This window comes from Aquila chrysaetos, chromosome 13 (assembly GCF_900496995.4).
Source record: "Aquila chrysaetos chrysaetos chromosome 13, bAquChr1.4, whole genome shotgun sequence".
Classification (NCBI taxonomy): Eukaryota; Metazoa; Chordata; class Aves; order Accipitriformes; family Accipitridae; genus Aquila; species Aquila chrysaetos.
In genome coordinates, this window is record NC_044016.1 from 38915599 (window position 1) to 38934109 (window position 18511).

Consider the following 18511-nt stretch of genomic DNA (forward strand, 5'->3'; position numbering starts at 1 on the left):
ACATTGCTCAGAACTGTCCCCCAAAAATTCAGACTTCTCATCCTTTCTCAAGTTGAACACTCAAAATCATTCTTGAAAACCAGAATCGAGCAGGGTTGTCTTCTGCTTCCCGCTCAGCCTGGTCATTTGCTTGCAGAATGGGTTATGCTGTGAGCGAGGAAAGATGTGAAAGCAAATGGGGATTCGCCCATGCGCTGCTTACGGGACCTAGCCAGAGACTTGCAAGTCCCCATTCACTGGACAATGACCAGAGCTAGGGTTTGCTAATTTAGTTTCAGTGGAAGTAAGGGACCAGCCTCTCTTTCTCGCTTGGTTTACCCCGTATGTCTGAATCACTGTAGTCTTACCTGGCACATTCCCAGAACACTGGGCTTATGTAAATTATTTATTAGTCACTCTCACTGCCTTTAATTGCAGCTATATTCTTCATAACTGACAACAGCAACATTTGAAGCTGCCTGGAACTGGTGCTGTTCCCAAAGGTTTTGAGGGGTAAGTTAAGTTTATATGTATTTATATAACAAATGAGTGAGTCATATTTTCAAAGGGGCCTCAGTGCAGTGCAAGGTCCTAATCCTGCAAAGATTTATGTTCACTGAAATTTGTGGGATTATTCATGTGTTTAAAGCCCTGTCCTCTGAGAATTAATTTCACCCTTACGTTCATAGTGTTTAAAAAAATGCTTAGGGCAAGATCATCAGCTAACATGACTCTTTTATTGGAGCTGTGTTGATTTTAAACAACTGTGGATATGGTCTATGATTTAATACAATAGGAAAATAAATATTTTCATATTTTGTAACTGACTAGGGCTAGAAGTCCCTGCCAATTTTGGCAGATAGCTGAAAGAGAAAGTGAAACCGAACAGCCTTAAGTCAAATATCTGCTTTTTTTAATTGCTTAGGAATTTGCTATTATTTTTCAAACAGGCAATTTACATAACCGTAAATAAAGTAGGTAAGTATTTGTATGCCTGTTTTTGAGGGGGAGGGGGGTGCATTAGAAGAGAGATTTTCTGATAACACTAGGGAGGCTGCTCCTTTCCTTCTCCTCCCGCCCAAAACCAAAAAATGATCTTAATGATAGTGTCCCAGCCTGACACTGGAGAGCCTTCTCCCTGCGTATTAAGCACATGCCTGCCCTTCTGTCCTCTAGAAAAGAAAACTTGATTTCAGTCTCGGATTGATGCCCTCCTCCAGATTCTGCTGGGCTGTAGAAGAGGTTAGTGCGTGCCCTCAGCTGCTCGCCACCGTCCCACAGGTATCCCAATGGAGCAGTCTGTGTGAGCAGTTCCTAATCTGCTTCAGGCAAAATCATCCAGGTTAGCTCAAAGAATTTAAATTGTTTGTCTAAGGTAACCTGGCTGGGTCTTTTGCCTGAAGCAAATAAAGGAACACTTACACAGACGGTGCCTGGCCGGTCCGTACCTGCGGTAATCTTTTCTCCCAGCGTAGCCAGAGTCAGAGTCTGTCTGTGACTGTTTAGATTGTCTGTGCAGAGGCAGCAGACTCTGGTATAGCTAGCATGGTTTAATTTGAGACATGAAGGGTCTGTTGTCAGTGTAGTTTAAACTCTGTTCCCAAGGGGCATAGGCCATATTGGCATAAATGTTTTTTCTGATACTATTGTTATCAATGTTATTTTCATTTTTTTTAATCAAGGAAAACTTCTTCCAGCAGATCAAAGCAAAGACCAAGCCTGAGTTTCTGCCATATCTCTTCAAAAATATTTTAAGAATACTTGTAGATGCGGCATTTTGGGAAGTTCCTTAAATTTAAGAGGAAGTACATTTGTAGTGTATAATTAAAGAAAGATATTATATTATCCAGCAACAGCAAAACTGCCATCTGCAATCAGGAGTATGTTACTAACCCAGGGGTTCTGGTGATCCCTCTTTTGCCTCCTTTCCTCCCCTCCTGAGCAAGTAGCAAGTCCCTGCCTTCCTCTCCTTACTTTCACTCCCCCTGCCACACGCTGACCCCAAGTCTGTTTTGTCATTCCAGGTTGTAAATGCGTGCTCCAGAGCAGAGATACTCCTCAGAGCTGTTAGGATGGAACCTGCCAGTGGACAAATTCAGGTAAAACTATAATATAACATAGAAAGCTCAAGCAAAGCCTAATTGTTTCACTGGCATTTCATCCTAATGTTGCAACTTCACCTCCTTCTGCAACAAAGAACAAGCAGGTTGAGGAATACTGGCCAGAATTCTCACCTGTTTTTCCACAGCTCATCTAAACGGCTTTACGCTGTGGTTCTCTCTCTTTTTACATACCCTCGTCTGTCCATTTCCACCCCACCTCCACTCCCCTTTGGGGCTGCACTGTCAAAAGCCTATTCCCAGCCTGTATCGCTTTTTATTGAATGTTTGTGAGGTTTGGATTAAGGTCTTACACTGCTAGCAAAGCTGTAATTATTTTTGCCTGTATTACTATATATTGAATCGATGTAACTTTTCAATAAAGGTGGTTCAATGCAGGACACTCCCTGATGAGTTGGGAATATAGAAACCACAGTCATTATCCCAGAGGGTCTTTTTTTTTTTTCTTGGAGGGAAATGGAAAAAGAATTAGAGATGAGCCTTATTGTATTAACCTTGACAGCTTGCAATTATCAACTGAAACACTTGATTAAAATTGTCACAAGGTTGGAGAATTTTTTTATAAATAAATAATCAAACATGGATAGTACCCAGATGCTATGGTGATAGGCACCTTTAATGGGAGTAATTAATAATGATCATAAGCCTAGTGTATACAAGTGGCCCCTGAATACACGGTCTTGCTTTGTAGTGGAAAAGAACTCTCTGCAATTCAAACAGCCATTTGGTAAGAACTGGGAAGGGGCTTAGTGCTGTATAAATGTACACGTGTGTGCACACACACTGATCTAGTTCTTCAGGTATCTCAGGTGCTTTGTTGGTGTCTAAATTATGACCCAGTTTAAAAACTATGCTTTCTAGAGAAGACAGGTGTTGAGCATTTTCAATTATTGTCATGTAAAATGTCTTGTGCTGTCATCTGGTTTTCCTCTTTTGCCACTAAGTTTCCAGCAAACTCCAATCTTACAGTTCCACAGCTCTTCAAAGAGGTGAACAAAGTGCTCCAGTAGTGCTACTCTGCGCGTCTTAAATGAATGTTCCTACCCTCCAATGCCAGAAACATCTCTATGCAGGAGCTGTCCTGTATAGAAAGGTAGGGTTGCACATCACAAGCCACCGAGCTGTTCGTAGCAGAGCTAGCTTTGTGTAATTTGGCCTAATAAAAGGTGCAACTTCTACCTGCAGGCTTCACCTTATTGATATCTCTGACTCTCCGCATGGCTACTACTAGAAAATGTGCATTTTTACTTTCAATATTAAAACCATGGAGATGTTTGTAAAACACAATACACCTATTTATTATCTATCATTTATTATTATGTAACTAAAGAAAAGAAAGGATTTTCAAAGGAAAACACAGCTGGCTTTCATTTAGCAGAAGACATCAGTGGCTTGCATGAAGGGCACCATCATCTTTTATACTAGAATGTAAGTGAACTAAATTACAGCTTCTGTGAAGGGTGGTTCCAACTAAGACACTAAAAAATAGCCAAAAGCTTCAAGTTTTTCCTAAAGAATTTCTTTTTCTTTTTTCCTCCATAGGAAACTAACACTTCTTTTTTTTTTCTCCAGAAATCTTTCTGTATTTAGATGGAAGATTTTTATTCATCCATTTTGTGATCGTCTAACCACAGACAGGTAAGATACTTTATAAGTAAGCAGTGTTTTTGTCTCTTCCAGATGAGCTGTGACATATGATGAGCTACTAAAATTAACATCCCATCAAATGAAAGAAAAGTAATTAATAGTAACAGGAGATATTTTCTTTTAGTTAAGTGTTGGCAAGAAGTTCTAAATATTTCTTAAGGTTTTCTTTATTTTGAAGCAGTCTTTGCCACTTACATCTCTGCCGGTAAACTGGGGAGAAAAATGTACTTGATCCTTCCAATATATCAAATTTAATCAGATGACAGATATTTTTCATATATATTGACAGCATGTATATATCATTTGCAGGCTTTGGCTTACTTAAATCACTGTCTAGGCTCTGGAATCATTCTGATTCGGACAGAAGCATAGTGCTGAACATTTCTAGCATGGAAATGGCCCAGTTATTTTTACCTGGTTAGAATCTCTGTTAAGAGTTATTTTAAAATGCTGCGTTTTAAGTGTTGACTGGAGCTAGGCTTCAACATGGAACAGCAGGTCAGGCACTGGACTGGTAACAATCAGGAACCACTGCTTTGTAAATGTGTGAGCCAGCCATTTCATCCGAATCTCACCCCTTAGACACTTCTCAGAGCAACTATTTTTCTCATTACCTGTTTATACAGCCTTTTAATGCGAGGGGACTGGAATCCCCAGTGCTGTTGACACCCCTAACTTTGTCAAGATAAGATACTAATAATTAGGGTCTTCAACTCAAACACCTGTATTTCTTTTAGGGAATAGTGCAGATGTCCCCTTTGCTAAATTGAGGCTGTTCCTAAGGGTATCAGACTTCAATACCTTTTGGATTGGCTAGGATCCTGATGGTTAATGGAACATCTGACCTTCTGGGGCTTGCCTGCTATTCCTTGTAACTGAGCTTGCATTTTTATGTTGAGATGTGCTGAGCTGGCCAAAGGTAATCTGGGCAGTCAGCGGTCCATGCTGTTCCAGCAGTTTCCAATTTGCTTGCTTCTCCCATCAGCTGCCTTCCATCTGAGATGAGTTGATTAGGCATTTGTGTACTTATCATGCCGTGTTGCGTCACGTCACATTATATCTTCCCAGGGCCTTTTTTAAACTGCCTTGACGTATGACATGAATGGAGCACACAATTGTTCTGATCAGGATCACCTGCTCTCAATTTGGAGAGCATATAGAAGTGAGCAGTGTCCAGTATGGATTGCTGCTTGTTCTCTACCTATCATGTCCTGTTACATTGTAAGAATATATAGCAGATGGCAGGTGAAAGAGGTAAGCAAGAACACATGGCACAGGGGGTTATCTGAGGGTATTCCACATGTCTTGGCTGTGTTGTGCAGCCCAAAGCTGAAAGCCAGTAGATAGATATGCAAGTTTCATGCTTAGCTAATACTTTTGAGTTACAATATATTTTCTACCAGCTGTCCTACTGTCTCCAGCAGCTTTTAAGCACCATCAAGACTTGCCTCCCAAAATACATTTTTGGAAAAAAATTTTCAGCGGTACAGTAAACTGCCTGGAATAATGGGAATGCTAACCTGAGGATGACGTTTGTACAGCTCCTTCTGTTTAGACTGGTTTTAATGTAGGCTTAAACACTGCTGTGGTTAATATATGTGGAAGCTATATTCTAGATTTTCATTGCTGCTTGTAAGTAGAGTGGCATGCCCTGGGGTGCTGGTAGTATTTCTGATATTCTCATTGCAACAGGATGCAGTAAATAGGATGGAGACTGTATCACCAGCAAACTTTTGCCTTTGAACAAAAGATGTAGCCAACGTACCTTGCAAACATAACATTACATTAAAGCTCCAAAATTCCCCATTGAGGAGATGTTTTCCCCATATTATGGGTGGGGAAATAGAGAGGTAATGTCAAAACATTTGCCTGGTGTTCTTTGGGAAGGAGCCTGCATGTACTTACTGCTTGCTCTGTGCTTTTGCTATTCTATCTCCATCAGTATTTACTGATGCCTAATTTGATAAGTAAGTAAGTAAATAAATAAATAAATAAATTACATTACCGGCACATCTATTCTTAGTTTATAGCACAGGGCAATGGCATAGCAGAGGAGATTAACAATCTCCCATTGCTGCAGCACGGTAAGTCCGGTCAAGAAGCCTCCTTGGGACCCTCCTGTTGACTTTCTGGCCACATCTGTCTGTCAGCACTGTGGGAACGTTAATTTGGATATCAGGCTGTGTGTTTCTGGATCCTTTCCAAAGCATGTGCTGCCCAGCTTGCATCAATTTAAATATTTCAGTTGGAAAGAAGAATTTGCATCTATGGCTGAAATAGTTAAATAGTTACAAAGACCTGGCATAACAAACCTTGGGCAGACGTGTTGGACTCTGCGAAGCAACTACTGCCTTTGCCGTGAGTCACAGCTGTTGCTGCTTGTTGTTGCAGTCTGACTGACAAGTCCTGATGTACTAGGTACTGTATCTGTTGAAAACTTATTTAAATAACAGTTGTAGCATATTACTATATTTATGTATCAGGGTGTTGATGTACAAGGAGATATCCCACAAAGACAGGGATATGGTTAATAACTTTTGTATCGGTTTATCCATGCCAAAGTCTCTGCATGCATAAGCTATTTCAGTACGTAATCATAACCTTAACTGACAGATTAATCCTGAACACCTCAGGAGTGGACTTTTGTCAGTAAAAAAGCATGGATGTGAGGACTGGGGTTTTAGCTTTGAGATTTTATGTTATACTTTACTATTAAAGTTCCATTTTTAGAATCTCTTACTGATTACTACTTTATAGATTGGATAAAATAGGTTGCAAACACTACATGGCATGAATGGCACTAAATGGTCTCTAGTAATTCACCTGTTTACAAGCAGAGTCTTGGGCAGACCCGACAGACATGGTAGGTTATGGAAAAGTATTAACTTAAATATGAAGTCAGTGGTTTTTTAATCTGTTCTTTTTCTGTCTCCCAGAAACAATCTTTGTGATTTTCTTACTGAACCAATTTGTGGTTAGCACTACCTTAGGTAACTTCTTAACAATTAGGCCTTTTCAACATAGCAGTTAGTTAGACAAGTTTAACTTTAAAGCAGACTTAAATCTGTTCTGAATGCACTGATGTGTCTTTAGATTATAGCACTGTCCAACTGGCTTAAGCTAAACAAGCAAACTATTCCTAAATTGATAGGCCTTCCTAGTTAAATGTTTAACTACATCCATTTAAAATTACATTACCTTGGAACAGTTTCCTATAATCAATCAGCTGATAGAAAGAACACCACCCTTCCTCCCCCCTGCACCAAAAAAAAAAAAAAAAAAAAAAAAAAAGAAGGAAAACTTTAACTGCAGACCAGGTAGGGATGATGACTTTAGACACCATGATCATACAAACCATTAACAAAGATAAACCCATTTCTAAACAGTTTAGATAAATAGCAACAACTGTTGGGCCAAAAAACTCTCTATACATATAGTTTTAAAAATTGCTTCAAATTCTTCTTTTCATCTTCTTTAAACAGAGTGGAAAAGAAATTATATTCCCTGTCAACATCACACCTGTGCATTGACATGGGTAGATCAATGTCTTTCATTAACGGGGAGAAGATGATTTAGAGAAGCACAGAGTTTCATGTAATTGAGGCAGGGGAAGAAGCTGTTTCAGAATTCTGTAAGTAAGTTAGCTTTTAAAAATGTAATTGTTTTTGTTCAACACACTTAGAATTTCCTTATTATATAAAATAATCACAGTTTATGTTAGTCCCTGTGGCCTAGCTAAGGATTTATAATGCATCCAAATCAACAGGTGTGGTTTGTAGGGCTCATTTTAGAATTACCACTGGCTCTTGGCATGGCTGAATTCCCAGAGTTGTGTTTTCTGTGGTATCTCTAGTGAAGTCTGAAGGAGCCAGATGACTTCTCAGGCCCTATAAAGGCTTTTTTTATGGAGACTTGGAGCATATTTATGTGCCGTATGCCCCCCCACAGCCTGTTAAAAGAAAGAATTTAGTACAGGTTTCCATTCTTATCTTAATATTCACATTTGTTTTGCAGATCACCTTTAAAAAGGCTGTAAATGTACTATAGGGCTCAATTCCCGGTATGAGCCTAAACCTTGCAGCAGGTTTCAAGACATTGGCTGTTATGTACAGAGCTGTGTATTAACTCTGCAGGGCAGACGTTTGTTTTACAAGTCCCTGAAGCCTAAGGAGAAGTCATTCCTCACAAAAGAGCTGGTATTGAAAATGCAGTGTGGGTCAAATCCTTCTTCGTATAAATGAGTGTCTGTCCTCTGTTGTTTTAAAACCAAATAGACAAATCTTGGAGCATTGCTTTAATCCAGTTGGATTGGGTCAGATTGTCACCACTGAGTCCTGTAATATCAGTGTAATGGTATTCAAATTATTACTGTGTTTACCCAGACTAACACAGTGTGCTTTACATGTGCAGGTTGAATATTAATTGTACATTTCTTACCTCTAAACCCATTTCCATTGCCACTAGAGCAGGCAGGAGAAGGAGACCCTTGGGGTCTGATGACAGGAGCAAAGGCACTCTTCTGTTTGACAGCAGGAAAGACGGAAGAGGAGAATGGAAGGATGGAAGAAGTGCTGGAGGAGCCAACTGTTGGACTTGAAGACATTACTGCAAAAGAAAAAAGTGAATCCTCATCAGAGATGCAATTATAGAAGTTTGGTAAAACTTAAAACATCCACCTTCTGATTACTCACTTCTTAAAGAAGATCTCATTTTCACCTTGACTTGGCTGTTTACAATAAGTCTAAAGTAGAGAGATAGTTATATTGAATAGTTCAGAAAAGAGAGTGCTTCATTCTTTTAAAATTAAGGGTGAGGATATCAGAAAATGGTAAGTCATCAAGGGAGAGAGAGAGAGTCAATATGAACAAACAGTAGACAGGAGTGGCCTGTCCACTTACAGTCTGTGCTTTGGAAATTGGGAAGGCCGGTAATTCCTTTAACTTCCTCAGCTTTTTAAAAAAGAAGATTTCCTTGGTTGGAGTTGAGGGGGGATGTTTAAGCTGTTGCCTAGATTGGCTTCTTTTTAAAGAAGTATCTTGCAAGAAAAAGTCCCATTATATGTCCAATAGCTTGTTAAGCAACTGTTTGCTTACCTTCCAAGAAAAATGTCAGCTATTTCTCAGCAAAACAAGGAACAAATAACCGTATTTCATGTGGGTTCAAGTGAATCCCCAAGTCTCATGGAAGTATTTGAAATCAGAACAACAATACACTGCAGACCTGGTCCTTTCCTTATTGAAGTCAATGGCAAAGCTCCAGAACAGGGTGAGTAAAAGTACCTGAACATCCTTTGAGTTGCATCTTAGCCTTAAATTACAGCTCAAACTGTGAGGATATTGTTTAGCAGGTTTCAGACCAACAAGGAGCCTTCATCATCACTGCAAAGTGGGTCAGTCTTTATGCAGATGATGTGAATGTAAATAAAGTAGTATTTTGCAGGATACCAGGTGTTTTTCTGGAAAGGCATGATCCTGACATTATTGAGAGCTATACCCCTCCATAAGCTACAGTGTAGGTAAATAATTAAATAATAAGTCAGTAAGTAAATAGCTGTTTAACTGTTCATCCTCTTTTTTATATAGATAGATAGACAGATATATTACACACTTATACTCTTGCCAGAGGGAAATCAAGGCACGAAGAGTGACTTGCTCATGGTAAAACTAGTAACTAGAAATGCAGTAATACTAACTTCCACAATTTAATTCCATCTTTGTTATCAAGGTAATATAGTTTCACAGGACATGGACCTGTTGGAGCGAGTCCAGAGGAGGCACACCAAGATGATCAGAGGGCTGGAGCACCTCTCCTGTGAAGCCAGGCTGAGGGAGTTGGGGTTGTTCAGCCTGGAGAAGAGAAGGCTCCAGGGAGACCTGAGAGCAGCCCCCCAGTACCTAAAGGGGCCTACAAGAAAGCCGGAGGGGGACTTTTTACAGGGGCATGTAGTGATAGGACAAGGGGTAATGGCTTTAAACTGAAAGAGGGGAGATTTAGATTAGAAGAAGGAAGAAGTTCTTCCGGTGAGGGTGGTGAGGCCCCAGAACAGGTTGCCCGGGGAGGTTGTGGCTGCCCCATCCCTGGCAGTGTCCAAGGCCAGGTTGGATGGGGCTTTGAGCAACCTGGGCTGGTGGGAGGTGTCCCTGCCCATGGCAGGGGGCTGGAACTAGATGGTCTTTAAGGTCCCTTCCAACCCAAACCATTCTATGATTCCATGAAATTAATCCACAATTCAGCTCTCAGTTATTGTTAGTGCAGTTCATACACACAAAAAATTTTTGTTTTTTGTAATGGCTACTTGCTTAATCATCTAAAGTTGCAAATTGTACCTCATTTCTCACTGTGGCCTTTGCCACTTAGGAATCTATATAAGGATGAAAAATGAAGGAAAAAACAAGTAAGATTCAATATTCCTCTATTCTTCTTGAAAAATGGGAACATTTTCTAGTTCATACTAAAAAATACCAGAAGACAAATCAGAACCTTTTACAAAAATCTTCACTAAATCTTGAGAATTTTTCTTGAAAGACATCACTTGCTGCATTTTTTGATGTGGTAAATTAAATTAAGCAGGAACAAGAATCAAACATAAAAGAAGCAAAGTACATACATCCATAGGGGGATCCTGTTGGAGAGCCGTTAATGAATCCAGGTGAGCCTGGAACGCCCAGGTTTGACATGGGGACATTGCTGTAGCCATTCATGCTATTGCTGGAAGTGCTGTAATTGGACTGTTGAGGTGTGGAACTGGATGAGTAACCGCGGGGTGAGATGCTGCTTGTGTTACGAATATAACCTAAAAAAAACCACATTTAAAAGCGTGTCAATGGATTTGGCTTAAAACTTACTTTCTCCTGTATATTCTCTGCTTAAATAAATTACTTATTTAAGTAAGTCCAGATTAATTAAAACATTTAAGCAAGTACCATTAAATTCAGTAGGTTTTATGCACATGCTTTCAAGTTAAGCAATATTAAGTTTTAAAACAGTGTAGGAAACTAACTTTTTGAACTGAACTGATGTATATTTTTCTAATCAGATTTGATTTGTTAAAAATTGAAATTTGTTCTAAGACCTGGAAAAAAATGTGTGTGCTTATCTTTTTCTGAGGTAGAATTTATAATATATGTGGGATTTTCTACAATTTTAGGGAGGAGGTTATACTTTTCAAATTACTGATGAAGGCCAAATAAAGCAAGTACATGACTAAGGGGAAATTATAACCCATATATAGTTTGCAGCTTGACTTTGAAGGTACTCTACTTGGGGGAAAGAATACACTGGATAAGTAAAAGCCATTTTTTGTCATAAAAAAGAATAAATCACATATTTGAGAACCAAAAGTTATCCTCTTTTTTCTCCAGAAAGAGACTTGAAGAACACTATAGCTATCAACATTAAAGTACAAGGCTATTATTACAGCTGCAAAAGGTTTTTTCCATGGAAAAGCTTTCATTAGAAAGATGTGATCCAATAGCTACTTTAAAAGTGGTTACCATTTAGATATCATGTCAGGTTATTTCTGCCCATTTATATTATGAAGTTCTAATTCGGGACTAGTAAGACCTTATTAAAAAACCCAGCAAAATTATCTACATGATTACTTTTGACATGGCATATGTAATATTAACTTCATATGACATGGTTTTATGGCCTTGGAGTGTTAAACACAGCTATTAATGCAGTCAACCACAGATTGTAAGTTACTGGAATTGAGTGCTAAAAATCAAAATATTTGAGAGTCAGAAAATGCCCAAAGTTTATATTGCTCCCATGCTGTATTACTGTTAATATGTCATTTTGTGGGATGTTTTCTTAACAATAATATATCTGGAGTAAATGTAATACATGCAACATATGCAAGTTGTTAAAATTAACACTGAAGAAGCCACCTTAAAAAAAAAAAAAAAAAAAGAAAATTAACTGTGAGAGGTTTTTTTTCAGTTGCTGTCCTTGTCTTTTATAAAAACAGAGATACAACAAAAAAATATATTGAGGGGAACAGGGAGAGAATTCAGGGTTAAATTGGTATCAAAAAATACTCAAAAATTCTTTCAGCCATAGCTAATCTGGTGACTGGAACCTAGTACAGACATAGTATCATCCAAAATGCCACCATACATCCATTTCTAATGCTGACAGTTTAAAGCCATCTTTCTGTTCATGAGCTGAGCAGGTAGAGAAATAGAAAAACGACTGTGGAAGCAACTGTGATTGACTGATTCAATTTTTCAGTGTTTAAATTAACACTGTATTACTTACCTTGGTTGTTCGCCTGTGTTGACTCTGAAATGCTGACTCCTAACTGGCTACCATAGGAGTTAATTCCCATCATACTGCTGTGAGCAGGAGAGCTAGACAGTGCGGGGATCTGTGCGGGATTCCTTGGTACACTGTAGAGAGCTTCTGCGATGTCTGCAGCTCGTTTCAGAATGATGTCCTGCAGAATGAAAGGGACAAGTTCAGAAACGTGCTTGGAGAAATCTTCTAGTGTTTATTACTAAACCTCAACGTATACCACTCCCCTGTTGAGAGCAGCCATTCTGACCTGGTTGTTATGTGGTGTTCCATACAGTGCTTCAACTAGGTCAGCAGCTCGTTTCAATAGCATTTCCTGGAGGATGAGCAGATGCATAAAATTGAGATTTTAATAGAAAAGGATTTCAGTGCAAATAAAACCATGGGCTACTATTTTCTGCAGTGACTAGTGTGTGTTTGTGTGTGGTCATCCTGAAGACTGGGTCCCTTAAGGAGCTGTTATTTGCCACTTACCTGAAAAATTGAACCCCTCACAGTATCTTAAACTAGACATCCAAAATCATCAGTCACTTTGGCAAGCGTTGACGTGTGTGCGATAGAAACGTCAACCGGCCCGGACTGGGTGGTGTGCCCAGGGCTCCATCTTTTTCTTGGAGCTCTCCAGAGTCCTGAAGCTGCTTTAAGCTCCCCAGCTTCAAACATGGAAACAATTTTCAGACATACCCAATTTAAATAGGAACTTCATTCCCTACTGAATTTCAATATACTCTTTTGCATAGGCACATACAGATCTGATTAGCCTCCACGCCCATTTATTTTTTCCTTAATAATGGTAACCAAATAAAACACTTAGCTAGGAGGTATCTTATGTTACCTCTGGTTGTAGGAAAAAAATTACAAGTATACTGTCTGTCAGAACACAATAGTCTTTCATCATGCAAAGATGATAATATGTACTTTTGGTACTGCACTAAAATCTAGGAATATATAGTCATTAATGCCACTCACATTGTGCTAGGTGCCGCATCACCACAGTGTGCAGTATTACAGATACATAAAATCCTGAGTTGTTACAACACGTGCATACTGCAGTTGTGACTACAGAAAAAGTTGAGCTTTAAGTGTTTTTACGAAAAGATTCCCTTAAGGTTAGACTTCTGCAACAAATCTTTTGTCTACCATGTATCATTTAGGTACAGAGACTTGCCAATATGAATAAATACAAAGGACCATGAATATGAACTGGAAAGATAGCTGCATTGGACTCTCATTTTAGCAGCAAAAGAAGTTCACAGGCAGTGTTTGAGCTCTAACAGATAAAAATTACTGGTAGCTGTGTTCTACATGATCACATTCTTGTTTGGACCTACAACTAATTGGTGAACTTCCATTCAGATGTAATTGTCATTTAAGATACAATTTTGTCTCTTTCACGAGTTAGAAGTCAAAGAACGTATTTAGTAGGCTCGGTGAAATGCTTAGAAGTACTTTACCTTAGCTAGTCTTTCGGGGTCACCAGGATGTCTTGGGATGACCTTTTGCAGTCTTTGGAAACCATAATCTATGGTAGGTTCATTTAAAGCTGAAAGGAAAACAGAAAAACCCCACCATATTATATGAGAGTATATATCTATCTTTGTATGACTCCAAGTTTCATTACCTAAGAAAAGGATTTCACAGCTTCTCCACAAAAAGCCTCTCATTGCCTGGGCTCCTAGAGGGTGTACATTGCCTACTGCTCAGGTGAGCCCTGATCACTCCGTAAGACAGGCTGAATAGTAAGCTAAGCTTTACAAGATCTTCTGCGTGAGGATCTTTAATCTCCTCTCAAAGATAATACTTATTCTACTGCTAAGAAAGGGGGGACACGCAAGCTGCTAATGTGGACCGTGTTATGCAGACCAGGTCCCCTGACTCCTGGTACCCTAACTCCACCCATTTAATTGTACAGATGTTTCTGCCATTATCTATATAATGAACTGCATGGTGCTCCTGGACAATCCCTCAGTGTGGCTGTAATTTGTTAAAGAATTAGTGATATCCTTCTGCTTACAGCCAAGCCCTGAAAGAATTCTGTGCATTCATGCGTATATACACACGTGCCCACACGCCCTATGCCTGTTCATTCTGGTGGGCACAGCTGAACTGAATTTACATGCTCATTTTCTGCCAGTATTCCAGAAAATGCATTCAGAGGCAGATATGTTGAACCAAATGACAAAATTTATGTGAATGCTGCATGCTATTTGCAAAACTTCTTACCGAAAATACTCCAAAGGGTCACACTAGTGAGTTTGGCTTACTCAATACGGGAACAAAAAAATCATGACTTCTGCACTTAAAACTGCTCCAGTTTCCGATGCATACTTCTCACCATCTATCAAAGGCTGAATGAATAATTTGAAAGATACAGCCGGGAAGCATTGTCACAAAATACTCCTTTAAGGCTGGGAGTATTTACTGTGGACAAAATTGACCATGGCAGTAATACAGCAAGTTATGGTACAAATGCAAATTAGAACAGGTCTTCTACTATGTTTGTTACACAGTCAGAAACCAAGAGTACTGTATTTGCTCATCCAATAAACACGTTACACACATGCCTCCAACATTTTGCCATCACAAACTAGGGCACAGCTATTCATTAGACGCATTAACTTCTTCAATGGGGTATGGCTATTATGCATCCATAGCCACTTCACTGTAATGATGTTAATCTCTAGTGGATAAACCAAGATATTTTGACCCAGATCCTCAGTTAGTAATAGCTGGTAGAGCCCTACTGGCATCGCTGATGATTTCATAAAACTTCAGACACTTCAATGCTCTCTACCATGAAATTGTGGCAATAATAATCTAATTTCTGATTATTCAAAATTAAACTCCAAATTAATACAGAAATAAAAAGTCAGTTCTGTAGCATTCTGCATACTCATTGGCTTTGCCTCTAATATATTAGGATTACTAGTCTTTACTCATACAGTTGCAGGTATGTTTTTTAGAATTTCCTTATACTTCAGAATGTGCCTTATAATTCAAATGACACATTCATGCTGAGAATCTTGCTAAGAATTCCATGACACATTTAATAAGTAACTTATGTAAGTCCTTTAGTACTACCCTCAGTTCAGTGCTAGTTCTAACATTTGTGGTTCTTTTGGGGAAAAAAAAAAATATTAAAAATAACTCATGAAATCAGCACAGCTGAAAACACCTGATTGCAAGAGACGCTGATGGCACTTATTGAATCTTCCAAAATATACTCAGCACCTTACAGGATAACTATCTCAGACACCAGAAGAATGAAACTATCAAGTGAGACAGACTATTACACTGATCCGGATTCTCTGTTTATCTGTGTCTGTCTCTGGTATAACAACATGAAGGTAAAAGGTCATATTCCCCACTGAGATACATTTTATATTTACTTTTTATTAAATAATTATGGCATGGCATGAAGTTTAAATATTACAAGAGATAATCAAGTGGGAATTGAGCAGAGAAAACCCAGACCTGAGAATTTAGTCTTGGCTATACTTAGAATGTCTTTGCTCTCCACTGGGAGCCATTCTGGTTTGCTTAAGGAGTTTAATAATACACATTTCAACTGCCACAGAATCTACATCCCATTTGGGAAGAGGGTTTTTCTTGGGGGGTGGGGTTTTTTTGCCAATAATCCTGAGAATTATAGGCCAATTCTCTCAAGAGCCTATACATCATTTCTCTTCTTGATTACAAGTCTAATCAGTTAAGTTATATATCTTAAGCTAAGCAAAAGCAATGTAAAATATATAGGAATTCAAACATATATGTATACATAGTTCACTAAAAATAGCTAATGGGAATATACAAAATGCTAATTCCGGAAGAAGAAATTGGCTATTCTTCAACGAACATTTTTCCAATGGATCGACACGGACATTTTCATTCTGATAGATAAATAGCAGCAAATCATTTCTCAACAATGTTGAATTGTTCTAAGAAGAACTTGGCCATTTTGAATCAATGTATATATTATGTCTTTCAGCACAAAAGGTTTTCTGTACAGATTGCAACAAAATTGCCTACTACTAGGTTTACTCATTAATGAAACAAAAATATCTCATCATGAAATCCTGCTAAAAACCAACATCCAACATCTGTAGAAGTAAATGGTACCTTTTCAACTGAAGGGCAAGTTGTAGAATCCACCAGCAAGTTTAAACAGCTTCACCACAATGTTACTTCCACTGAGAAAAGAGCTACTGGATCAGTAGTGATTTATCTATGTGTTACACAGAAATGTGCCAAAATTATATCCAAATGCTTTTGGGTTCATGGATTCAGAGACCGTAAAGGGGTCTGACACAGAAGCAGACTGCTTGTTATTTCCTACAAATCAGATATCTGAAATGAAACCCACAAGAAAACTGATTCAGGTACAGCAAAATCCCTTCAGCAACTCTCAAATCCAGGCACATGGGGTCTCTTGAATTTCCCAGAGCATAGTTTAAAAAAATGTGCATGACATGATATAATGTATGCAAAAAAGGGCAACCATCTAGTGAATAAACTACATTGTGGGTTAGTCTATAAACCTCACTCTAGCATAACTGTTTTAACAACAGAATTGTTACAGTCGGCAGTGGAGAGAGGTCTAAATGCCCCACAGTCTGCCAGACTTTATTTATGACAAGGCTTAAATAGAGGATGGCACAGCGCTTCCTCTTTTATATTGTTCCTTACCCTCCAAAATCCACGCTTTCATTGTAAATACAAGTCTCCAGCTATTATGACTCACTGGAATAGGAGAAAAAAAAAATTCTCACACTTGAGCGACTGATGCCGTGACATCTGTCTGCATTTGCAAAACCTGAAACAACAGCTCAGTCCCATTCATCTCAATGGGGACTAACTCAGATACCCAATGATAACAGTGCTGACATTTAAAGTATTAATTATTTCACCACACATCAAAGCACATAAGACTGTTGAAGGAAGATGATGTTATGAAGATCTGCACAATTTACCATGAGTGACAGCTCATTCTGATATTGCCAGCGTATGCCTTGGGAGATGCGCACTCTCCCTCTCCGCCAATCAAAAAAGGGCCACGTTCAAGGACCTTAGCAAAGTTCTGCAGCTCATCTTTGCTTTACTCCATGAAGCAAACCAAAGGGTAACAAGTCCTCTGTTTGCAAAGTATGAATGAGAAGAAACAAAGTATGCATACCTCTAGAAATACCCTGAACCCAGAAAACCGAGCCGGAGGGAGTGTAGTATTTGCAGTGTGATGCCTAAGCTTCTTAAAGATGTTAACGCAGAGAAAAAGGCACCAGTGGCCTTAAAGGCTTGAATTACAACTTTGCACTAGTGACTGCCTTCACCCAAGCCAACAGTAAAGAGATGCTTGGTGTTCACCCTACAGAATAAAAACATTTCCATGTTGCCAGCTACAGAAGCTTGCTTGCTATAATCATGCTAGTCCTGGGCTTGGGAGGTACGTACATCCTGGTCAGCCTGCCTGGGGGGTACGTTGTGGTCGAGAGTTGGAAGGACGCTGCTAGAAGCGTACTGCAGCGGTCCAGTGTTACGTTTGCTGTCTTGGTAACAGCTGTTCCAAACACCCTACTCCCAACACAGTGTTGCCTCCTATTCCATGTGTCTTTCATAGGTTAAAGCAGTGGAAGGAGCAAATGCTTTCTGTCACATCAGTTCTGGCCAAGTGAACTCGCTCTTCCAATTTGTAGAGCTCACTGCATCCTTGTAAGTGTTGTTTCCCAAAAGCAGATAACAAGACCTTCTCAAATCTACTTACAAGCTTTCGCAAACCAGTACCCTCCTATCCTTGGTACTTGGCATAGAGACGGATACGGTGCAACCCGGGAATCCAACATATCCTACAGATTATTTTATATTGCATTGCTCTGACAAGTTAACCCCTGGAGGATTTCTGCTCAGCAAGGAAAATTATGTTCAAAACCTCCCTGATATACACGTTTCCAGGTTAGCATCTCTATGACAAAGTAAAGGCAGAGCTGTGATCAAACTTAAGATATGAAAGCCTACGAGACATATCCTCAGCTGGCGTAAACTGATGTATGAGTTATTAAAGTCGAGGGAACTATAATGGAACTACTTACAGCAGCAGAGAATTTGAATTTGTGTAGTATTAAAAGCAGAGTATGAGGCTACTGCTAGATTAGCAGCAGAGAGCAAATGTCTTGTTAGTCTAGGAACAGCTGATGAAAGAAAAGTACTTCAGAACATAGAGGTGTATGTGTAACCTGTATTCTCACCAGATTAAGGTACACACGGGGACTAAATGTTTAGTTGTGGTGATTTAAAAATAGACTTTTTATCTCTCAGTTTAAGTATACACTTAACTACTAAAGTATGTAAGTTGGTTCAGCAACTGCCATTAATATATAACAAGCCGTTTCTCCAGATTTTTGCTGTACTCTGTGGTATACCATTAGATGTCCATAGAATCCTCTTGGCTTCACTCTTATAAAAAAAGTTTTCCATCT

General features: G+C 39.1%; 2 protein-coding genes across 4 annotated transcripts in view; one reads left to right on the forward strand and one right to left on the reverse strand.

The window, feature by feature from the left end:
• Positions 1–5540, forward strand: part of CDCA2 (cell division cycle associated 2) — a 108778-nt gene extending 103238 nt beyond the window's left edge. Inside the window, exons 18-24 of the mRNA XM_041128391.1 lie at positions 418–492; positions 2004–2078; positions 3077–3192; positions 3285–3527; positions 3642–3737; positions 4056–4163; positions 4815–5540. The gene's annotated coding sequence lies outside the window, so the exon portion shown is untranslated. The remainder of the gene's footprint in view (positions 1–417; positions 493–2003; positions 2079–3076; positions 3193–3284; positions 3528–3641; positions 3738–4055; positions 4164–4814) is intronic.
• The window catches only part of EBF2 (EBF transcription factor 2), a 148180-nt gene that overhangs the window by 4664 nt on the left and 125005 nt on the right, over positions 1–18511 (reverse strand). For 2 of the 3 annotated variants that reach the window (XM_030035227.1, XM_030035228.1), the window contains exons 11-15: positions 13496–13584; positions 12292–12357; positions 12006–12183; positions 10354–10539; positions 8184–8351 (exon numbers count right to left, since the gene is read on the reverse strand). In XM_030035227.1, coding sequence (XP_029891087.1) covers positions 8184–8351; positions 10354–10539; positions 12006–12183; positions 12292–12357; positions 13496–13584 — 687 coding nt within the window. Of the gene's footprint in view, positions 1–7971; positions 8081–8183; positions 8352–10353; positions 10540–12005; positions 12184–12291; positions 12358–13495; positions 13585–18511 lie in introns of those variants that run through there. The other variant, XM_030035226.1, reaches the window with a different exon arrangement.